A 25,022-nucleotide genomic window follows, 5' to 3' on the forward strand; every position below is an offset into this window, starting at 1 on the left:
GATCATGTGACACTGAAGACTGGAGTAATGATGCTTAAAATTCAGCTATGCCATCACAGGAATAAATTACATTTAACATATTATAATAGAAATCAGTTATTTTAAATTGTAATATTATTATTGTTTTTACTGTATTTTTGATCAAAAAATCATTTTTATTTGGTAAAATACTTTCTCCTATTTGAATCTAATAAACACAGACAAGTTATATTAAAGACAGTCATTGTTGTTGCAAGTCCTTTTAGTGACACTAATGGCACAGAAACCGTTGTAATGATCCAGACATTCCTTCACAAAAGCACTGGCACTAATAAACAGCCACACTTGAGCAATCATCTGTAGTTATACCCAGATGGTTTTGCTTATTCTCTCAATTGCTTTCAATCTTATCCAAGATTGCACAAACACACACATTCTCCCTTTCTTTTTCTCTCCCTCCTCAAGACGCTGATGTGAAGTTGAAGTTGTAGCCCTTATAATACCTTAGTAACTTAAAAATGAATGATCATATTCACAGAAGTGCCTTTAAAAACTATTATGATTGTGTTTTTGTACCATAAAGTCCATAAACTCCTTATATGAGCTTTTGAACAAAGTGATATTTAGAGATCCTCTCTCTAAGGTTTCCCTCTTCTCTCTGTTTATAGGATTATGGTATCTCGGTCCACCCATTGCTCTCTCCTTCCTGCCAGCTGTAAACCTCACAGAGTGGAAAACAGCGGTCACCTCTATCGCATCACTTCCTGCCCTCCTTTCTCTGCCATCTCTTCCCTCTTCACCTGCACTACTTTCTTTTACAAAAGAACCACTAGTTAAAGAAGAACACATCCCACCTCCATCGATCTCACAGGTAACGAACCAGGACTGATCGGTATGGAATAATATATCTAGAGTCAAATCTGATGCATGTCTGATTCATTCAGCAAAAGCACATGATTTTAATCTAATTCTACTCTGCTCTGTCAGGCTGAGTCCATTAACAGCGAGCGTTTGGCTCGGCTCGAGCAGCGTGTGGCAACACTGTGGGAAAGCGTCCAGCAGGGGGAGCTGAAAGCCAAGCAGCAGCATGAGGAGGCCGTGGGTTTCGTTCAGGCCCTTCAGAACCAGATAAACACGCAAACAGACAGAGAGAGTCTTGGCCTGTGGGTCTCACAGCTCCTCGAGCCCAAGTTCACTGCGCTCAAGGGAGAGATGGAGAGAGAGACGGTCAGCAGGGCGGAGGTGAGAATGAGTGTGCTTCTGTTTTGTTGTTAAGATCTTTAGTTATATTCACTAACATACAGGGTTCAAAATGATCATTAAAAAGTAAATATTTGGAAACATTTTTTATGGGGTGGGTCATGATTTTTATGATATTATCCACTGATTTTATTCAGAAATGTCATTATTAGATGTTTTTCTTTCATTATTAGATGTTTTACAATAAGTATCAAGTATTATATTGTATATAGTTGTTGCTGTTAAAATGTTTAAGAAGTTTAACCGTTTTTTTGTTTTTGTTTTTTGCCTTGAATATTGTGTTTGAAGCAGATATATCTTGAAAAATAAATTAATACAAATAAATAATTTGGTAGCATATTATATGGGACTGTCCTAATTAATTTTATTCAGAAACATAGTTATGTTTTTCTTTTAAGATATTTATTTATTTATTACAATTTCTGTGAAAGATTTCATTTTGTAGTTATTATAAAGTTAAGAAGTTTAATTGTATAATTCATTTATTTTTATTAATTTATTTATTATTTATTTTGCCATGATTATCACCTTTGAAGCTGATATGACTGATATGAAGTTTTTTTTTTTTTTTTTTTAAATGAAGCATTTTTTATGGGACTTTCCTGCTTTTAATGTTACTAGGTAACAGTTTTATTCAGAGAAGTTTTCCTGAGAAAAAGTTTTACATTTCTATCAAATATTAAATGTTAATGTTTTCTTTTTACAATGAAAATGTTATATTATTTTTTTCCATAAATATCACCTTTGAAGCTGATATGGTTTTAAGAAATGAACTAGATGAGTAAAGTTCGTAAACAAACTTTGAAGTTGGCTTGAGAAAGCCTGAGCAGAAAGTTTGACAGTTTTATAAGCTTGAAATTTGAAGGTTTTAATAAATAAATATGCAAGTAAAAAAAAGTTGGATTGGCATTTTGCTTGTTTTGCTGTGTTTATGTACATTACATGCCTTCCTCTGTCCCCAGTGGCTTTATTTTAGTCCACATCTGCTCTTCTGTCTTGTTAAAGTTGTTTTGCTCTCACTGTGTTCCAGACTGAGGAACAGCGTGTGCAGCATCAGACGAGTCTTGAAGCTCGACTAGCTGAGCTGGAACTCCTGCTTCAGACCCTGAACTCTAGAACTGAGGTGAAACACACACTCTATTTACTGCAATTACAATTGAGAGATTTGTTCTCTCATGTCCTTGGATTCAGAAATGATTTGTTTCTATTGCAACGTAATTATTCATCTCATTCATCTAATTGTGTCTCAATTCTCTTCTCAATCAAAGGAAATCCGTCTGACACAGCAGACTCCAGTACAGGCCCCTGTCAGGTGCACATACTTAACAAATCTCCAGCAAATGTAGTTGTTTTGGGCACTTCCTGTCTCCGTATTAATGTCCGCTCTTGGCTTTTACTCTGCAGTGTTGGCGTATCTCAGGAGACGCATGCTGCTTTGCTCTCTGAGGTTCAGAGGTTGGAAGCGGAGCTGGGCCGCATCAGAGGAGACCTGCACGGGGTGATGGGATGTCATGGGAAATGCGACCGGCTTGACACCATACATGAAACGGTGTGTAGTGTTTATACGGCAGATAATGCACTTGTCCTGCTGCAGTTTTCACTTATATATATACTCTGATTTCTTCCACAGGTGTCAGCACAGGTGAGAAAAGAGTTGTATGCTCTGTTGTACGGCCGTAATGAGGGTGAAATGGAGATTCCCGAGCCCTTGTTGCCGTGGCTGGCATCTCAGTACACGCGCTCCTCTGACCTCACCGCGACCCTCATGACCCTGGAGCGCAGCATTCTGGGAAACCTGTCCCTTCAGCTGCAGGAGAGCAAACAGCAGCAGTACTCCACCGAAACAATTACACAGACTGTCGCCCACACCGCCGGGGCTGCTGGGATGTCAGAGGAGGTACAACACTCTGAAAGATAAACTGTTGGCTTGACAAAAAATAAATAAATGAAAATTTAAAAATTTTGTTTTTTTAGTTCAACTTTGGATGAAATTGTGTTCAACCAACAAACAACATCGTTATATATTAAGTTCCTCTAACTCAAACATAAATTGCGATTCTCTCTTGAATCAATTCTGAGTTTTGTTTTTAACAGCAGATGGCACTGTGTGCTTTAGAAACAGCTGTACTCTGCTTGCTTCCAGTTCATTTACGCACACACCACTTGAACCTTCTATAAAATAATTATTCATAAATTTCAGAAAGGTTGGGCTGTTTACATTGATCTCGCGTCATAAAAGAATTCTGAGGTCTTTAAAATCTCTGAAATTATACCAACCATGTTTCCTTTCAATCTCTCAGCAAGTCCAGCTGATTGTCCAGCATGCATTGAAGCTGTACTCCGAGGATCGCACCGGTCAGGTGGACTACGCTTTGGAGTCTGGAGGTAAGCACATGTACAAAACACATACATATGAACATCACTGGCCTTTATATAGATTTTTACACAAGACTGACGTGTGTGCAGGTGGCAGTATTCTCAGCACACGCTGCTCTGAGACCTACGAGACAAAGACGGCTTTGATGAGCCTGTTTGGAATCCCACTGTGGTACTTCTCACAGTCTCCACGTGCTGTCATCCAGGTACAGACCTAAAGTACACACTTTGCACCATACGGTGACTGATAACCTGAACCAGCATCACACAATATATGTAACTTTTCAGTAGCTTAAATGGTAGAGAATGTCGCTAGCAACGTCCAGGTCATAATTAATGTTTTAACAAAATCAATTTCATTGAGACATCAGTACCAGTATTAGTATCAGTGATACTGGCCTTCATTCATCAAAAGATGCCATTAAACCAGTATTTAAAATATACTGTTCTTTAAATTGTTTCTACGTTAATTTGGAGAGTAACTGTGAAATTATTACAATATTAAAAACAATAGAAAAAAAGAAGCAGGTGATTTTTCAACTTCAAAATAATTGTCCTTGAATGTAAGACACACAAAAAAAAGATGCATTATATGACTTTCTGTCTGCCGTGTAGCCGGACATGTACCCAGGAAACTGCTGGGCGTTTAAAGGCTCCCAGGGTTATCTGGTGATCAGGCTGTCTCTAAGTGTGATCCCTACCTCCTTCTGCCTGGAGCATATTCCCAAAAGCCTCTCTCCCTCCGGAAACATCAGCAGCGCACCACGCCGATTCTCTGTCTATGTAAGAATGCATGATTTATGAGCATGTACGCACACATATTTCTGTCTAGATTCATAAACCGATGAGTTTTTGCGTGAAGAAGTGGGGTTTAGTCACGTGTGGTACAGCATTTCAGTCTCTCTGTCTGTATCTGCAGGGATTGGATGATGAATACCAGGAAGAAGGGAAACTGCTGGGTGACTACACCTATCAGGAAGATGGAGAATCACTCCAGATCTTCCCAGTTATGGTAAATACATACATACATACATACAGAATATGCAGTTGTATGATATCTGGTGTTTTTTTTTGTTTTTGTTTTTTTTGTGGATAAAACAGAAAGCCTAACCCTGATTTGGGTTAGTGAAAAATCTGTGAAGTGTGAACTGACCTCTTGAAAAGAGGGTGATTGGAGTAAACTGAGTCTTGCAATGCACTTTATGTTCCATACCAGTCATTTATGTAGTTCTGTCTTAGTTAGTATGCTGCCTATGTAGACCGCAGGGCAGCTTACTAGGGTTTGAAGTAGAGCCAGAGTGTTTGGCAGTGAGCAGAAGTGCTGACCATGTTTCATTTTGCCTCTTTTCCAGGAGAAGAATGACAAGGCCTTTCAGATCATTGAGATGCGAGTGCTGTCGAACTGGGGTCATCCCGAATACACCTGCCTGTATCGCTTCAGAGTTCACGGCAAACCTCACACTCAGTAACACCCCACTGTACATTACGATATAGCCCTTTATGTACATACAGGAAACGCTAGGACTTTGGTGCGGCATGGACGAAACTGGGCTTTCAAGCTACTTTTTAAGACTTTTAATACGAATGATGGCCAAGACAGAATTACAAGGAGCATAGCAGGAAAGAGCAATGCATTTAAGCGAAGGATTTCCTCTTATATCCTTCCCACTCCCCAGTTATTGCACTGATTCATGCCCTTTCGGCTGGGCCATGTGTTTTGCTCCTGCCCCGTAGAGGTATCTGTGCCTTCAGACAGAACATGCTTCTCTCATTTGGTGTACCTTTTTCTGTTGTTTTGTACAGAGAGGTGTGAAGTTAATGTAAGTATTTGAGTATCTAACTTCAGCCTCGACCGTCGGTCACTGTCGCTTTAACTAGTCTGCGAGGTCCCAGGGAGTGGTGATCAGCTACAAGAGGGTTTTTTTGTTTTTTGTTTTTGGAACCTTTATCACCACTTAACCTGTAAACCTCACCAAACCTGATGAGAATGTGTATGGGTCATATTTCCCCCTTGAAATGTTAAATAATAAATCCATTATTACAGGTGCTAAGAAGGTTTTTTTTTTTTTTTTTGCATTGTGACAATATTTTCAAAATTAAGCAGCCCCCTCCCCAATTTACTGTAATGCAAAAAATATGTATTTAATTTTTTTTTTACATTTATGATAGTATTTGTTTTACTGCTTTTTCCTTAGTACTGATTTAAATCATTAAATTGTAAAACAGTTTGACAAAAATATATTGTTGAGAGTGTTATTTCTCAATATTTTTTGAGAATTCTAATAACATTTTTCTTTTGCATTATAATAATGTGGTAATTTTGGAGGGCAGTGTTCTCAATTTTCCAATGATGTGGTGATGCAAAAAAAAAAAAAGAAAAAAATCATAAAACATTTTATTTTAAATGCTGACTGAAGCTACTAATCATAGTTGTTATTTTTATGTGTTATTTAGGGCTGTTATTGTTTTTAGTATGAAATATGACCCAGACTTTTTTTTTTTTTGTACAATAGAAATAAACTAATAAATATGGAAGCTTGTTTCCACCACGGAATAAAAAAATTAAATAAAAAAATCAAAACAAAAGTTAACTGCGACTTTTATCTCACAATTCTGCCATTTTTGTTCTCACAATTGCGAGTTATAAAGTCAGAATTGTGAGATATAGTCGCATTTGCACAAAAGGTTTACATCTTACAATTTACTTTTTTCTCGCAATTCTAAGTTTTCTCAGTCGCAATTACATGAAATATAGTTTATATCTCAATTGACTTTTTTATATCTTATATATATTTTATGTCTTGCAATTGACTTCTTGCAATTGTGAGATAAATACACAATTGCACAAAATACAGTTTATATCTCGCAATTCTTACTTTTCTCAGTCGCAATTACATGAAATAAAGTTTATATCTTGCAATTCTTTTTTTCGCAATTCTGACTTTTCTCAGTCGCAATTACATGAAATAGTTTATATCTCAATTGACTTTTTTTTCGCAATTCTGACTTTCTCACAATTGCGAGATAAATTCGCAATTGCACAAAATAAAGTTTATATCTCACAATTGTAACTTTTTTCTCAGTCGCAATTACATGAAATGTAGTTTATATCTCACAATTAACTTTTCTCGCAATTCTGACTTTTTTCTCAAAATTGCGAGATAAATTCACAATTGCACAAAAAATTTATATCTCGCAATTGACTTTTTTCTGCAATTCTGACTTTTTCTCACAATTGCAAGATATAGTCACAATTTCAGGAAATAAAGTTTATATCTCACAATTCTGACTTTTCTTAAAATTGTCAGATATAAACTTTTAATTGTGAGTCCAATTTTGTGGAATAAAAGACTCACAGTTGCCTTTTTCTATTTTTTTTTTTGTTTTTTTGTTTTTTTTTATTCAGTGGCAGAAACACACTTCCATAGATAACAGCCATAAATTGTAAGAGACACTAGCTTGAGCTCAGATGGAATATCTCCACAGAAGGGAACGGATGTTTATGTGAGCATGTGGACTGATACGTGTACACTTTAACAAAACTGGACGTGAAACACTCACTCACTGTTTGTTTGTTTCTCTCATCAGTAGTAATATCAGCGCAGTCATGACACTCTGCAGGAATGTAACTTATTGTAATTAGTCCTTTTTAATCGACTTATATCAGTGTTTATTTTGCATAAAGGGGTGCGCCCTGTCAACATCATCATTATTTTCCTTTTTATTTTGTATTTTTGTTAAGCATTTGAGTCAAAGTAGACAATGCACTGTTGTGTCTTTATAAAGGAAATGGAAGTTGCACAAGTCCTATGTGATTTATTGGATATGTTTAAAAAGGTTAATTTATAGAACCGTGTCGTCAATGATATGTTGACCTAAAAGAGTCCGTTTGTAAAAATACTATTGATTTGTTTGTAACTATTTATTTTACAGAAGTTAAGCTCAGAAATAGGACTTTGTGCGTTGTTTTGTAAAATGCTTTTCAGTGCAAATTGATCCGTTTATATTTAGTTTTGTTTGTTTTTTGTTTTTGTCATTATAAAATGGCTACAGTACTATTGTACCAGTAAAGAATTTTAATTTTGAGGATATTTGTATTTCTTTTTTTAAGTGTGGTTTAAGTGGTTAAAAATAAGTTAACCTAAAAATGTAAATTGTTTTATATTTTTATAGGTTGTGTGTGTGTGTGTGTATATATATATATATATATATATATATATATATATATATATATATATATATATATATATATATATATATATATATATATATATATAAAAAATTTTTTTTTTTTTTTTTTTTTTGGAGGAAAGAAAGTCAAACAAGTTCAGAACCACATGAAGGTGAGATTTGGTTGAACTGTTTCACATCTGTCAAAATCTGCTAAAACCAAAAATCTGTTAAAAGACGTGTTTGAGTGTTGGTAATGCTTTTTATTTGCTAGCAGTCTGAATGATGGCCCTCATTTTGTATATTGCTCTTTTGTAAATCGCATGCCAACATATCTCAATTGCTACGCTGACCTGCTAATTATAAGGATATGGAGGAATAAGAAACAATACCACAGAACATTACATAATCCTTTGCAAAGTATCTGGAAATATAACAAAAAAATGAGCAGTGACATGTTGTACCCTTATTAAATAAGGAACTGGCAGAACCTACAGGAAAGTCAAGGGCTGACGCTTTTTATAGAGCTTCACTAAATTGGAGTCCAAGAAATGTGCTGTTTTGCATTTTTAATCCACACACAGACACTCCAAAGGATGGATATTACTTCAGTCACCGCTCTATTAATTAACGAGCGAGTAATAATCATAAGTACGCAATCTACTAACAGTGTAACCCTCTCGCTAGTTCCATTTTTCGCCAGCAGAGAGCAGCACAATCAATCACAAGTGTCCTCGACGTGCGCGGCTGCTCTATATGTGGGTTGTGACCCGAAATGTTCTCAAATTCATATTATTTATTTATATTTTATGTGAAGTTGCACATGAGACGGCAAATACTTTCTCTCTTCTGGTCGCTCACCTCTCTTCTCCGTCCATTTCACTGTCATGTGCTGAACTGAACTGTTCGCTCACATTAAAGCTACTGGATTGTTATTGTTTTGCAGGCTTCGAATTATAGGGCCATATGAGCCATTAATACGGCCTTTTGAGACTTTCCCAAAGGTCAAAATAAAAGACTATCCTTTTTTTCTCTTATTTTTACATACAAGTGTGTGTGTTCAAACTTTTCATTTTCCCCGACAAATAAACGATAACAAATAGCGTTTCCCCCGTAACCATAACAACACGCGCAGCACTTAGCTATATCATCGCAATGCAATACAGCTATATTTTTAATGTCTATACATAACAAAACCTTGTTTTGTTCTAAACGTTATTTGTGTTTTCTGAGGTAACAACGCTTGGTCGTGACAGATGCTGCTTCTCGAAAATTATTTTTACCTTTACGTTGACTTACGAGACCTCAAATTCCTTCAAATGCCAAAATACCAATTATCGAGTAAGTAGCAGTGTTTTTAGCACACAGTAAAAGTTGGTGTCCATGTTTTCTTGTTAAAGTCGTAGTTTACACATATATTCTTTGTGTGTAAGCACTGATGTAAGGCTCTTTCGCCACATTTCTGCTGTTATGGGCGGTCTTATTCACGCCACAGCACAGTTTGTCAGTGGACAGCAGCGGCACCAGTTGCGTTTCTCTCTCTCCGTGGGCAGAATGTCTCATGGAGGAGTTTTGGATGCGCCCATGAACATCCACAGGTAGTTACACAGTCACCACTTTGGCATTTATCTTGCAGAGGCATTTTTCCCTGCTGTTTTTGTTGTTATTGTCTTGCATGCACATTGTTGTCAGTACACTGCGGACTGTGCACTAGACCAAACAGAACCGACAGCGATGCTTGCTTATAAACATTTGCGGATGCTTTAGTTTTTGCAGAATATAACGCTAAGTTGGATTTTATTACAAGTTTGGATGTGAAGACAGAAGCGGAATACAATGGCAAGTGATTTGAAGCCTCGGTTGTGTGTAATGAAGAAAGGAGAGAACGGCTACGGGTTTCATCTGCACGGAGAGAAAGGAAAAACCGGACAGTACATACGGAAAGTAGAACGCGCGTCCCCGGCTGAGGCATCGGGACTGCGCGCGGGTGACCGTGTGGTGGAGGTGAACGGCGAGAACGTGGAGAGAGAGACACACCATCAGGTACATCATCACACCTGTGCTGATCTCGCATGTTCATAACACTTAACGTTACACTATTATAGATTTTAAACGACTTCAATATGTAAAAAAAAAAACTGCGTTAATTACATGATATATGTGCGCGTTAAGGTTCAAAAGTTTTGGGGTCAGTAAGATTTTTTTTTTTTTTTTTGTAAAGGATGGATTAAATAGATCAAGAGTGACAGTAAAGACGTTTATAATGTTATAGAAGATATCCGAATGATTGTTTATGGATCATGTGACACTGAAGAGTGGAGTAGGCTAATAATGCTGAAAATACAGCTTTGATCTCAGGAATAAATTACATTTTATAATGTAGTCAAATATTTTAAACTGTAAAAATATTACTGTATTTTTGATCATAAGACTTCTTTCAAAAACATTAACATTTTTGATCATGCTTGAAATGAGATTTGTAAATGAATGTCCTTATAAAACTCAAATTTTATGTAATGCATGAGTTTAGGTGGATATTGAAAGGGGGAAAATGCTTCAGTAGTGTTTAAAATCATCCCAGGATGCACCTCATGAAGTTGTCCTGATAAATATCCAGAATATATGAGGGTTTTCATTTGTGTTTTGGTCACATCATTCCCATAGTGCCATTTGTGTTACTTCATAGTTTCAACAGCCTTACTGTTATTCTAAATGTGTAAAAACAGTCATGGGAATGTGTCGGTGTGTCCAAACCTTTGACTGGCAGTTTATATACAGGCCAGTATAAACATTAGATGTATTTGAGGTAAGAAGGTTTGGGCTTTGGAAACAACTGCATGGAAAATAAAGAGCCTTGCATATTAGAAACCTGTGGACAATATTCTTGTGAAAGCACTATGAAATTCCATGCATTTCTTTAACGGTGTTGAATCTTTGACAGCAGCTGGAGGCTTTACAGCATTACAGCCGTAGACTATATGACTAGATATTTCTTTGTGTTTAGAGTCTCGCATGCACTGCATGGTGCATATGTTGAAGTCGTGGAATCTGAACTTGTATGCAGTTCCAGTTGTGACAGGAGGATCATATAACACCGTGTGAACGGTAGTTTAGTGGAAAGCACATCTTAAAAAGTTTGGGGCCAGTAAGATATAATATATGTATCATGGTTTCCACAGCATAAATCATGTTCACATCCTTTAAAGGGGTTCTTGATTATGATTTCACTTTAGTTAGTGTGTAATGTTGCTGTTTGAGGATAAACAACATCTGCAAAGTTACGACGCTCAACATTCAAAGCAAAGGGAGATATTTTCTTTTAAAGAATTCGCTGTTTAAGGACTACAACAAACGGCTGGTAGGGACTACAACAAGCTTCTTCCCGGGTTAGTGACATCACTAACCCTAAAATTTACATAAACCCCGCCCCCGAGAACACACAACAAATGGGGTGAGGCCATGTTGGGCTGCTTTAGAGAAGAGGAAGAGTTGTTGTAGTTGAGTGTTGTTGTCATGCTGTCATTTCACGCCGGACTGTTTCACAAACGACCATGACGGCACTTGCTAGTCGATGAGTTTAATCAACTCCACAGCAACTATATAAATTTATCTACTAACCATTCAGAAACATCCAGATCCATTCTAATGCTGCGTTCACACCGAACACACCTGGAGCGTCAAATTCGGGTCAGACGCGTCTAGTTTGAACATTTTGAAGTCAGCTTGAACATTCTGAAGTCAGACGCTTCAGACGCGCATCAAAGTCTAAACAAAGTGTGTTCAGATGCAAATTCGAGTCATGGGAGGGGCTTCCATCTCAGATCCTCTGAATAAACACATCATCTCATCAGTTGGAAACTAGTAGAGGCAATTTAACTCGGTTATGCCGGCCGGCTTTTGCTAGCTAGCAGGTGGGCTGGTATCAACGGCTAAAATCATGCAAAGCGTTTTACAACTAACCAGATTGTCTGATTTCTTCGCTTATCCTCTTCCAGTCAAGGTCCTTTTTATTCCTGTCTCGATAAAAATATGATGACACATCATAGAGCTCAGGGTGGCCACACACAGTGACATCTTTGTTCTGGTCTCTACCACTGATCACATCATAAACACGTTACTACCAAAGCAGAGTCCCTGATTGGTTAACGCGCCGCAAATTTTCGCCAATGTTCAGGTTTTTCAACTCTAGCATCAGACGCTCAATTCACGCCGCGCCATTCGTGTGTCAACGGCCGATTCACACTGCGCTAGACGCTTGATTTGCGCCGCAGGATGTCTAGATGCGCGTTTACATTGACATAACGTAAATCAGATGCCCCAGACGTGTTCTGTGTGAACGCAGCATTTGAAGTTGTAACTTCTTCCTGAGTCACTCCGTCAGAGTTCAACTCTGGTTTGAACAATGTAAGGCTGAACACTGTTACTGACAATCCTCATTTTGTCTGCGTGAGATTCTCCAGCTTTGTTGTTGTTGAGCAACTGAAGCTGTTAAAGCTCCGCCCTCTTTTCAGAGCAGCAGCTCATTTGCATTTAAAGGGACACACACAAAAATGGCATGTTTTTGCTCACACCCGAATAGGGGCAAATTTGACAAGCTATAATAAATGATCTGTGGGGTATTTTGAGATTAAACTTCATAGACACATTCTGGGGACACCAAAGACTTATATTACATCTTGTAAAAGGGGCATTATAGATCCCCTTTAGGCTCAGCCTACAGTTCCTCAGTTTTGCTGTCTCTTCCGCTCAGGTGGTGCAGCGGATCAAAGCCGTGGAACATGAGACCAGACTGCTGGTGGTTGACCGGGAGACCGACGAGTACTTCCGCAGCCTGCGTCTTACCTGCACGGAGGAAATGGCCATCCGAACGAGTCCTGCAGCCACGACCCCATCACCCTCTCCATCCACCAGTAAACAGGGCAATGGATCAGTGTCCAAACGAAGCGAGATCTCCAAACCCATCAGGAAACCTCCATCGCGAGCTCCTAAGAAGGTGTGTGGGTCCATTCTCTGTCTGTCTGTAATCTTTCCCTGAACAATTCCTAAACAAACCATGAAAAGAACATTCTAATAATGGATGTTAAAGGTTGAAGGGCCAACATATAAATGTAGGTTAATTAACCCACAATGATTTGATAAGAACTGTGGCTGGTTGCATAAACTGCTTAGACTAGTCTTAAAGTTAGTCATCTAATTTTTTTCTTCAAAACTGGTCCTAACTTTTTAAGGTCGTTAAATAAAAAGGTAGGTTGGTCTAATTTAAATTGGAAAAGTAAGTCTGATTACACCTTGGTTAACTGCTAGTTATTCAAACTAGTTCCTAAGACACAGTCTTAACATAGTGGCTAAGTTTATGCAACTGGCCCCAGTTCTTGAAAGAACCATGTAAAGAACATTTTAATAATCTAAAGAACCTTTTTCACTATAAAGAAGCTTTTGTGCAATGGAAAGGTTCCATGGGATGTTTAAGGTTCTTCATGGAATCATTGATGCCAATAAAGAACCCTAAAGGTGTTTAAAGGTCAGTTCACACTGCACCAATTAACGGCAACAGACATTTAGTCAGGTTTTGTCGGACCAGTGTTTTACCCTTGTTAGAGACTGTTGCCGTTGGTTGGCACTTGTTTTTGTCGAACATATTAAATCTGTGTTTGTCAGGTTGTGGAGTGTCTGAGAAGTGACATACTGTTAGCTGGTGATTGTCCGTACTGGTCGGAGTCTGTCAGTGCAGTGTGAATTGGCCTTAAGAGTGTATAACCTTTCGATTAACCCACATTGATATGTTGGCCCTTTTCCCTTGTCTAAGAGCATTTTCAGACCTGTAGATCATTTGCTTTGTTCCGAAACAGGGGCTTAATTTGTTACAATGTTGCATTTTCTTCTTGATTCGGTTCACTTTCAAACGGCAACTTTTTAAAGCGTACCAAAATTTTTATGCAAGTCACATGTGAGTAAAACTGTCCTCTTATTGGTCAGAGTTCACCTATTTATGTTCAAGATGGATTGACATTTTCACTCCGTGGGCTTGTTGTGGCTTCATCCGTAGCTGTCGTGACACATGCAAACACTTGATTCCCATTCTGACTGATAAATTATACATATTTAATTACATTTATAATTATATAATATATATTATATAACTTATAATGCAGTTGGAGTGGAAATCAAGGCTTCATTGGGACAGCATTCTTACAATTACACAGATGAAGAGGTACTCTTTGATTTTCAACCAAAAAAACTCACAGAATCAGATACTACTGCTTCTTATAAAACACATTTGCCATAATGAACTATGACATCGGTGGTCCGTTGGGTTGAATTGCTTTCTCACCTCAACCGTACCACTCCAGAGTTCATTTTCAATCGGGCCGAGACAACCTCGTTCAGGCGATCTTGGAGCGATTGTTTTGGTGTGGATCCGAGCGAGATTGCCATGTTCATATATGCCTAAACTAAGGTAGAAAACACACCAGGTTCTGAAACACATGCTCCAAACGAGCCAGGTGTGAAAAATGAAACCCTAAAATCTAAATCAAGGTCTTTGCATCATAAAGTAGGTTGAACATCTGGGACAGCTGGACTGAGTGACATCACCAGAGTTGGATGCAGTTCTCACAGATCCTAAAAAAACTGTTTATTTAGAGGTTATCAGTTCCTATTTCGTCTCAGAGAAAATGTGTTCATAATATATGCTGCCATAATTATGGATTAATGGGTTAATTCATTGAGTTTAAAACAATGAGTTCAGTGACTTTGTTTGTAGCTCAGATATTATCTTGTTGGCTCTGTCATGGTTGGTCAGCGTCTAATATGTGACACTGTAATTGTTTTGCAGTAAGTGTGCACATGAGACGAGCTTCTTCAGGACACTGACCTTGTTTCCCATGGCTTATATAATCAGGAAAATTGCTCTTTTGGCCTTTAAAAGATTCTGGCCAAGAATTTCTTCAGTGATTTTTTTTTTTTTTTTTTTTTTTTTTTTACTTACGCTTTCACATTGCATCAACATCACATACTGTGTATTAGCGGGATCACAAAACTCAGGGTTTGGATCATATCACGGTTATTAAGTCACTGATCGGATCATTTTTCGCATCGGGGGGATGGGGGGTAACTTTGCATTTATTACTTAGCCCACTTTAACTACTCCGATACCACAGCAGAAACTACAAGCCTAACTAATTCATTATTAAAGGCAAGTGAACAGACTGTAAAAAGAACAAATACACCAATTACAAGCATAGATAAATACAACATAAAGATACAAATAAAGTATAAGTTCTAACTAACTGTAGTATTAATTTTCATGTACAGAAATGTAATAATTAAATGTAAAATGACACTGTTCACTGTGTAAATGTAATATAGATTAATCTTTGTTAAAGCTGTGTTTTGTTTGATTTACATGACAGACAACAGCAGGTATTTATAGGTTGCTGTCACTTTAAGAGTAAGACCTCATGCACGCACACATCCGATTGACACACATCCGAATTCTCACCTCGTTCAAATAAGACATAACCGAATGTGTTTACGAGAATACTTGCCTAGAGGGGTATTTTGACTGACATAATGCGTGTATGTGTCCATCCAAGTGCATTGAGGACGCGAAAGAGAAATCAATTTGGAGTCCGCGAGCTATCTGAAACGCACATGTGTGCGCGCGAGCCTTGTGTGTGCTTCTGTGCGCACCAATATCAGCGATAGCCTACCGAATTAAATCCTCTTTTGCCTCTTCTAGCGATGGAATGGTTTTATATCTATTTAATGTGTAAGCTAGCAATACAAAACACGTGCACATGATAACCTTTTACTCTATTGCGGTGAAACTTGCAATTAATCCACGAATCACATGCGTGCCGAACCGTGAGGCTTGGTCCATACGGAACAACAATGATCCGTTTAACGACTAATGTGTATAGATACTAATTTTACTTGAAGCAAAACTTGTCTAAAGTCTCAGAGTCAAATATTTGTACCCATAGTATCGTTTTACAGGCAGCAAAAATGCTCAGTTTTATCACATAAAGAAGTACTAGGACATCTCTCCTCCACACACCACATGATTTGATGTATCAGTCATGTCCATAAAACAAACATTGCTGAAGTGTAAAACACAGGGACTTGTTCAGACATTAAGTGCTTATTTAACATGTGAGCATAATAAGGAAGAGAAGTAAGTGCAGATCATGTTTGAAGATATCACATGGCAAAAATGACAATCTTTAGTCTGTTAATGCAGTATTTTGTATAGCATCTTAAATCATATATTTTTCTTTTCCTGAGCCTAATGCATACATCCAACATCTGCTCTCACTTACAGCCCACTTTCCAAATGGGTTTACATAATCCAGTGCTGTTTCATTACGATGTTGAGTGGGAAAGACAGAGCGTGTGAGAGGGTGGGTGTGTAACAGCCACACATGTGTGTGAGATAATACTGTCTATGACAGTTAAATTGTTAACATCGCAGAAGCCAACTAGGTCAAAACAGAGAAACGTGTTGAAGCTGTATCTGAAGATGAACAGAGCAGAGCTCATCATCAGATGACATTTACATAGAGCAACATCTTGATTTTACTCACATATTTAGATTACTTTCCATCCTGAGGCATGATTAATAAAATACAAAGTGAAACCTTGGAAAATAAAGAGTAATTCAAACACTCTCAAGAACATTTCAGAGTCATAATTCGCCCCAAAATCAAAAGAAAAAAGGTGTGATTTTGGGGTGAATTATGACTCAGAGATGTTATTGACAGTGTTTGAATTACAAATTGCTTTATGGTACTTTGTAGATTAAAAAATGTTCCATTGGTTCTTCAGATCAATGTTTGGTTTCTATGTTTTGGACAGAATAAGTTCTTTGTGGAACTTTATCATGTGCTAATCAAGCTATATTGGTTAATATAATCAAGTTTTGGTTCTAATTCCAACATTTGTTGGCGTAACAAACATTCTGAGCTCAAAGTTTGAAGATCGAGTTGAACTATGGATATTGCCCAGTTCTTCTGTCATCATTTACTCACCCTCAATATGTTCCAAACCTGTATAATTTTAACACAAAAGAAGATATTTTGAAGAATGTTGGTAATCAAAAGCCGCTTTTCCACCATCAGGCCGAACGGTTCTTATTGCGTAACCGTTCCATTCCTTGCTGATCCGGACCAGCTGGAACGTTTCCGGTTTCGTTTTCCTGTGTGGCTGATAACGGCCGCTCTTTGGAATGCAATATAAAAGTGTCAGTCCTTACCATTCTAAGAACCGTTCAGCCCAATGGCCGGCTAAACAGTTGACAACAGCCATTGACTTCCATAGTAGGAAAAAAACTGTATGGTTACCCCATTCCCATTAGAACAGTTTTGGGATTTGGTGATTGGAAAAGCCATATCCTGGTGTTCAAAAACCACTCTAGACATGCGTTCAGCCGTGTATATGTGGGAACAATCTTGAGGGATGACTTCCTGTAGAGTGGCCTCATATTGGCTGGTATTATTGCCCATGCAGACCTATTATTGGACTTGCTGATTCCTCTCAGTGTTTAACAGTTGGTTGTGTTGTAACCACCATTGACTTTCTCCAGACGTCAGTAGACTGTAGGAAAGTGATGACTCATGAAAACATACTCCCATCAGACCACTGCTCAGGGTTCCAGGTTCGGTGCCTCGAACGTAAATTATCCCTCTTTGTGTGTTGCTCTTGGATACAAGAGGTTTTTGAATTGTCGCTCTGCCATAAAGTTTTTCTTCTGAAAATCTCATTTTACAGCACTGAGTCATGCGTGATTTGGATCTGTGGTCATATTTGAGGCTGCTCCTTTGTGATATTTTGCAACTATCATCTTTTATCATTTATCACTGTTGGCTAGCCACTTTAACAATTCAGTTTGTTCTTTATTTTTGAGATATTTGAATTCAAAATAACTGTACCATTTTTGTGCATCACCTACACTTCAATTTGGACTTGATTGGCGTGTATCCAATCTATTAGGTATGATGATAAATTGCATAAGATGACATCTCAAATATGTGTGACAGCTTGCCCCAACATAAATGTGACCACCAACAATTTACAAAAAACTCCGTCTTAAAAACAGGTTCCATCACTTACATCAGAAATAAGCACATTAGGAAGTGTAAAGACTTTAGAAAACTATTCGGGCAGGAAATAGAGGCCGTCTTTGGAAGCAGAGGAGTCATGTGTGTGTTTGAGGTGATCTGGGAGTCCTGAGCCATAAAGGAAGGGGTACTGGGAAGGGGTAGAAAGAAACCCTTCGCGGCATTTGAAGAGCCACACTGACTGCTGGTCCACGCAGAGTGAAACAGTGTAATCAAAATCTGTCTGTCCAAAAGTAATAAGTACAGAATATATTCACAGATATCATTCACAAAATTGCATAATATAAAGTTCTGCACATGAAGATCATGCTAAGCACCTCAAACAAAACTATATCAAATAAAGGTTTGATGACACGACTCCATTTGACGTTTGACATATCATTTGACACCTCAAAAGCATTTATTTATTTGTTTGTTTTTTGCTTTTTTATTCGTTGTTTTATTTTGTGTTTTACTGTTTCTTTTATTTATATATTGTTTGTTTTATTTATTATTTTATTTAAGGTTTAGTGTTTACTGTTTATTTTGTTTATTGTTTGTTTGTTTTATTGTTTTTGATTTATTTAGTGTTTTACCATTTATTTTTGTTTGTTTATTATTTGTTTTTATTTATTGTTTTAGTGTTTTACCATTTATTTTTATTATTTTTGTTTTATTTATTTGGTGTTTATGGTTTGTTTGTTTGTATGTTTTTTGTTTTATTTAGTGTTTTTTTACCATTTATTCACATAAGTTATTATGTGTTTGTTTTATTTATTTAGTGTTTACGGTTTGTTTTTGTTTGTTTGTTTGTTCTTGTTTTATTTAGTGTTTTTTTACCATACATTTTTATTTATGATGTTTTTATTTATTGTTTAATTTTTATTTAGTGTTTTACCATTTATTCTTGTTTATTTATTATTTGTTTGTTTTATTTATTTAGTATTTACTTTTTATTTATTTATTTATTTATTGTTTTTGTTTTATTGAATGTTTTACTGCTTATTCTTTTTATTTATTATTTGTTTGTTTTATTTGTTTGTTTGTTTTTGTATATTATTTAGTGTTTTTACCATTCTTATTTATTTATTTGTTTTTATGTATTGTTTGTTTATTTAATGGTTTACTGTTTATTTATTGTTTGTTTGTTTGTTTGTTTTATGTATTGTTTTTGTTTTATGTAGTGTTTTTACCATTCTTGTTTATTTATTATTTGTTTGTTTGTTTGTTTTATTGTTTTAGTGTTTATTTAATGTTTTACTATTTATTCTTGTTTATTTCTTGTTTGTGTTTACTGTTTGTTTATTGTTTGTTTGTTTTTATTTATTGTTTTATCTATTGTTTTATTGTGGAATAAAAATTCTGATAAACGTGTAAGTTTAAGAAATCCCCACCAAAGTGCCTGTTTTTTTTTTTTGCCATTTTTCTGGGGCCTTTTTTTCCATACTCAGCAAATTGTCAGATTCAGCAACCCGAGAAGGATGTTTGGACTCTTTACATCTTTCTCTTTCATTTTTTCCTTCTAGGAGCTCTAGGAAAAGTTACATGGAAAGGAGAGATTTGCCAATACTGCTCCAGCAGCTCCACTGAGCAGATCTTCCATAACGCTTTGTAAATATTTGAAGATTTTAGCGTTGTTATTTCTCCCTGTTTTTCCAGAGTAGCTCTTTCTCCAGCTGTTGCTGTTATGGAGGAATTACATGATCATCTGAAGCTGTTCTCAAGATGTCCGTAGGTTTCACAACTACTAATGTTCATAAAACAGCAAACTGAATAAGCAGCAGGTACACGTAGGAACAGTCCCGTTCCCATCCTTAGCTGATTGACGCTGGGGTTGTCTGGCTTTGATTTGTGACCCTTAAACTCTATTTCAGTGTTTAAATCACTGTCACATGCAAGACAACAGCCTGAACCTGTTGCACAACACTTCAGCTCAATGACAACACTGTATCTCTACAATATTTTCACATTTTCTGAAGAAAATGTCTGTTAAACTCACCACAATGCTGGAGTGTTGCTAGTGGTTTTTAGTGCTATGTGGCTGTTATAGGTCTTAAAGAGACGGTACACCCAAAAATGAAAATACTGTCATCATTTACTCATGCCATTTCAAACAATATGACTTTCTCTCTTCTATGGAACACACACACAAAAGATGTTTTGAAAAAATACCATATTACCATTTTGGACTTTCGTTAAACAGATAAAATCACTTCTTCAAAACATTTTTTTTTTCCACAGAAAAAAGAAAGTCATGCAGGTTTGGAATGACATGTGGGCGAGTAAATAATGACTGCATTTCCATTATTTGGGTTAAATATCCCTTTAACATGGATATGATCTGGATTTAATCCACTGTTCATGCAGCTTGTAAGCAAAGTTTAGGCAGTTGAACGAGGCTGTTTAAGAAAGTTAAACACACTTAGCCCGTCCTGAGGTGTTGACAGTCATCTGGGTCAGAGAACGTGAGATCTGGAACGGTGCTGGACTGACCTACTTCCACACAAGCTTGTGATGTTTTGAACTCGGGAGATCGAAACCGATCCCAATGTCTCGGATTCTCCAATCTTTTTTTTTTCCCCCTGCCTGTTTTTCAAGCATCTTTTTTCGCTGGCATAAATGAAACCATCTGCTTCGGCATCACACATCTGTCTAAACAAACACGATACGAACGAATGTTTGAGTGCTTGATTTTGAGTTGAAGATAAACTACGGCCTAGATAGTAATGGCATACAGATCACCTGTATATACTAACGTCCATGAGACGAGAGGCAGATTTTCGTTTGGTGTATTGAAACACAAGCATCATGGGAAAGGCAGACCCGTACATCTGAACTCAGACATGCAGGTAAAGGTTCATATGACAGTGTACAATGTGTGCATGTCTCCGTGAGTGAAGTGTCTGCATACTTGAACATCACTCATTGTGGTTGGTTCATTAGTGGACTTTTGAATCGCTAATATCCCTGTGGGCATGTACCAGCCAAACCTGCTCTCAAAGGCAATTTTGGGTCTACATTTCCATGAAAACTAAGAGAAAGTTATATGCTTTCAGTTCCAAAACACTGGTATACAGTTTCACCTTATAAAAATTTATTCCTATAATGTGATCCACGTTTTTTTTTTTTTTTTTATATATAAAATTATTTTTACCTCTCTGTGAGTTAAAAACCTCTCTGTTTCTGTGAGTGTTTGTGGTTCAGCTCATCCCAGTTTGGCTGCTCTCTGCTGTTTGGATTCATTTGTCTTGGATAAATATGTTTGTTTTGAAGCCTGAAGTGAAACAGTCTTTCGAAACTAGACCTTTATAAAGTTTAGCTGCTTAAAGTTTTACAATTAGTATGCACTGACATAGTGGTGTTGTTAAAGTCAATCTAAAATGAAAAATTTTTTTTTTTGTAAATTATATAGAATACATATTATATAGTATGTCTAGTTTTGATTTTTTTTTTTATGTAATGCAATGACAACAGAATTCATATATTATATATAATATTATATATGTGAATAGATAGACGGACGGAGACGGATGGATGGATAGACAGACAGACAGATGGATGGATGGATAGATAGACAGATGGACGGATGGATGGATGGATGGATGGATGGATAGACGGACGGATGGATGGATGGACTGATGGATAGATAGACAGACGGACGGACGGACGGACGGACGGACGGATGGATGGATGGATGGATGGATGGGATGATGGATGGACAGACAGATGATAGATCGATGGATAGACTGATGGATAGATAGACGGACGGACGGATGGATGGATGGATAGATGGTCGGACAGATGGATGGATAGATGGATAGACGGCAGACAGACAGACAGACTGATTGATTGATTGGTGGATTGGTTGGTGGATGGATGTTTGGAACAACATGATGGTGAGTACATTTTCTTTTTAGGTGAACTATGCCTTTAAGTAGGCAAACAGTTTTTGGTAGCACTGTAAATTAGCATAGTTTTGGTTTGCAGACTCTCACACTGATGCTTTAAACATTAGTTCTGGTTTGGTTGTGGTTTATGTGTTGTTTCTGCACACTGCTGTACCTCACTGCTGCTTTCTCTCAGTCAAAGCCCCTCCTCATTATTCCCCCCATGTTCCCGCTGTGAGACGAGGGGCAACTGTGTCGAGTCCAGATGTGCGGATCTGTGGAACATTCTTGAGCAAGAGGGGTTCAGGCTGGGGTTCAGGAGGGGGAGGGAGTGCAGATTCCATTAAAGGGTCAGATGTGTGACAAAACAGACTCATCCCACTTAACTGGGTTTGTTGGGATTATTAACAATCAAAGCGACAGTGTCTGTTTGTCTGCATAGAGAACATTAACCAGGGCTGCGTTACATAAAAGCATTGTGAGCTAAGTTGATTGGTGGCAATGGTTCTACCATCTACTTAGGCTTACGATGCTTTTGGGAAACAAAGGCCAGACCAGTTTCACAATGAACGTGTTAGTCATGTGACTGTAAATGAAAGCCATGGCAGGACGCCCAGTGTATCACTTATTGGCCTGCCTGCAGGTCCAAGATTGGAGAAGCGTGATTTAGTTCTTATTTCCATTTTTTTTATTTGGTTTGTTTTCAGTAGTTGCTTTCTCTATATGAGGGATGTTCAAACTTTTTTAAAAGGGGGCCAGATATATATATATATATATATATTAGGCCTACATGTTTTGTTTCTTGAAAGCACAACAGATTTGACAAAAGCTTGAGTCGACAGAAGAGTAGTTTGAGACAGGACACAGATGCAAATTTAATACACAGACAATATCTGAAAAACTTAACCTCGTTTTTAAAGGGTGAAATTTAAATATTATTACTGAGTTAGAACTCTATTCTTATTTAAATTAAAAGTACTCTAATTAGATCGCCGCAGGTAAAACCACACATGGCACCTCACTACATGGTAAAATGTAAAAATATTGTTTCTATATCTAGAAAGTCTTTAAGGTATTTAGTCTAAAAACATTTAATATAAATAAGAATGCACAAAACTGAAAGTTTATGACAAAAATAGTCTGTAATGTGGCCTTTTTTGCATTTAAAGGGGCTCTATGTAAGATTTTTTACTTTAATGAAGCATAAAAATACCCCAATATGTTTGCAGATATATAAGTTCACCTACTTGTTCCTCAGAAAATCAAAGCTACAGCCAGATATTCTACTTTGAAATGTGTGTTCCGTGTCGGAATGTCTGTCTTTGTTTTGGTCTGTGCGAAACCACATGCTGCCAGTTTATCCAATAGTACTTCGACATCACAGGTTGCCAGTTGGTGGAAAACACAGCGTACTGTAGCCATGGAAACCAGCAAACAAACTGGGTCAGAGAATCGCAGATTCTACTTGATCTAAAAGCCTCTGAATCCATCTAAAAATCTCTATGAACGACAGCATATTAAAACAGCTCATCAGCTTACAGTGTGTAAGTCTCCTCAGCTTTTATTGTCAATTATGCTCCCTCTTGTTGCGTGTCTTTGGCCATCTGCGTCTTTGAACGAGGGGGGCGGGGCAAACAATATTTTGAATTTGGACTGCAGTACCTATTTTGAACACTGGGTGTCATTCCTACATACAGCACCTTTAATACAAGTCTACATTAAAAATTAAATAAAATAACATATTAACCTACATTTCTGACAATATACCACGGTTACTGTTAGTGTTACCACAGTAAATTGTTATTGAATTGTTGGTTGAACAGTTTTCTAACTGGATCGGCTTAATGTTTCTCTTGATTTGCACGCTAGTGTTGTTGATTAAGTCAGCGCTGTTTCAACTGGTTTTAAACTGAATTAAATCACAGAGAGATTTGCAGCTTGTACCTGAGACCTCTTTGCCGAACTTGAACACTTCTTGCTGGCTGTTTAGTAGTCATGTGATCGAGACACTCAGCAAATAAACACATTTGTGAGCTTGTGAATCGCACGGTGCGCACAAGTAGCGCTGTTTCATTCCGCTTTTGCCGTGTTTCCCTGGCCTAAAATGTAGTACTGCCACCTTGTGTTGACATTGTGAAACTGCACGATTTGTAAATTATGCATGGTGGGCCACACATAATATATTTTAATAGACAAGCTGCGGGCCGCTTAAAATTCAGATTGGACACCCCTGCTCTATATCATTGTTAGCTTTAGTTTTTTGAAGTTTTCAGTTTATTCGGTTTTTATTTTAGTTTTAGTATTTTTAGGATTGACATTGCTCTAACATATTTGTTTTTATTTTTTTTTAGAAATGTTTAAATGTTTTTTGCCATCTAATAATGTCATTTCCATGTTTAGTTCTGGCAGGTTATAATTTATCATGTATCAAAAACTAAAATAACATTTTTTTGTTTTATTTTTGTTTTTGAGTCACTACTGTTCAAAAGTTTGGGGTCTGTAAGATTTTTTTTAAAGGAATTAAAACTTTTTTTCAGCAAGGATGCATTAAATTGATCAGAAGTGACCTAATTTCACAAAAGATTTTAGATATTCAAATAAATGCTGTTCTTTTGAACTATCTATTCATCAAAGAGTCCTGAAAAATATTTATCATGGGTTCCACAAAAATATTAAGCAGAACAAGGTTGTTGATAATAATAATAATGAATGTTTTTTGAGCATCAAATAATCATATTAGAATGATTTCTGAAGGATCATGTGACACTGAAGACTGGAGTAATGATCCAGCTTTGATCACAGGAATAAATTACATTTAAAAATATAATAGAAAACAGTTAAGTTGTAGTAATATTCACAGTATTACTGTTTTTACTGTATTTTTTTATTTAAAAAAAATAATATAATAGTTGATGAATATAAGAGACTTCTTACAAAAACATGAAGTATTATGACCCCAACTTTTTGTCTGTATGTTAAGATGGAGTAGGAGAAAGTATTTTGACATCAAAAATAAATCTGTGACATATAGAAGCTTGTTTTTGCCATTAATTAAAAAATAAAAAAGGTAACTGCGATTTTATATCTCACAATTCTGAGAAAAGAAGCCAGAATTACGAGTTTACCTCACAATGGAAAAATATATAGTTAAAATTGCGAGTTATAAACTCAAAATTGTGCGTTATATAAACTTAAAATTGCGAGATTCTGACTTGACTTCTTTTCTCAGAATTGTGCGATATAGAGTCCAATT

General features: G+C 36.8%; 2 protein-coding genes across 13 annotated transcripts in view; both read left to right on the forward strand.

The window, feature by feature from the left end:
• Positions 1-7,697, forward strand: part of sun1b (Sad1 and UNC84 domain containing 1b) — a 39,969-nt gene extending 32,272 nt beyond the window's left edge. For all 10 annotated transcript variants that reach the window (XM_067382628.1, XM_067382623.1, XM_067382624.1 and 7 more), the window contains 11 exons: positions 648-850; positions 967-1,221; positions 2,270-2,362; positions 2,508-2,551; positions 2,644-2,788; positions 2,870-3,136; positions 3,540-3,624; positions 3,706-3,821; positions 4,231-4,398; positions 4,535-4,627; positions 4,968-7,697. In XM_067382628.1, the coding sequence (XP_067238729.1) occupies positions 648-850; positions 967-1,221; positions 2,270-2,362; positions 2,508-2,551; positions 2,644-2,788; positions 2,870-3,136; positions 3,540-3,624; positions 3,706-3,821; positions 4,231-4,398; positions 4,535-4,627; positions 4,968-5,084 (1,586 nt within the window). In that variant the 3' untranslated portion in view covers positions 5,085-7,697. The remainder of the gene's footprint in view (positions 1-647; positions 851-966; positions 1,222-2,269; positions 2,363-2,507; positions 2,552-2,643; positions 2,789-2,869; positions 3,137-3,539; positions 3,625-3,705; positions 3,822-4,230; positions 4,399-4,534; positions 4,628-4,967) is intronic.
• A 1,603-nt stretch (positions 7,698-9,300) lies between these two features.
• Positions 9,301-25,022, forward strand: part of LOC137013143 (Na(+)/H(+) exchange regulatory cofactor NHE-RF2) — a 35,647-nt gene continuing 19,925 nt past the window's right edge. Inside the window, exons 1-3 of one of the 3 annotated variants that reach the window (XM_067376775.1) lie at positions 9,301-9,383; positions 9,593-9,828; positions 12,536-12,778. In XM_067376775.1, the coding sequence (XP_067232876.1) occupies positions 9,622-9,828; positions 12,536-12,778 (450 nt within the window). In that variant the 5' untranslated portion in view covers positions 9,301-9,383; positions 9,593-9,621. Of the gene's footprint in view, positions 9,384-9,420; positions 9,829-12,535; positions 12,779-25,022 lie in introns of those variants that run through there. The other 2 variants (XM_067376781.1, XM_067376789.1) reach the window with 2 other exon arrangements.

Source organism: Chanodichthys erythropterus, chromosome 3, assembly GCF_024489055.1.
Source record: "Chanodichthys erythropterus isolate Z2021 chromosome 3, ASM2448905v1, whole genome shotgun sequence".
Classification (NCBI taxonomy): Eukaryota; Metazoa; Chordata; class Actinopteri; order Cypriniformes; family Xenocyprididae; genus Chanodichthys; species Chanodichthys erythropterus.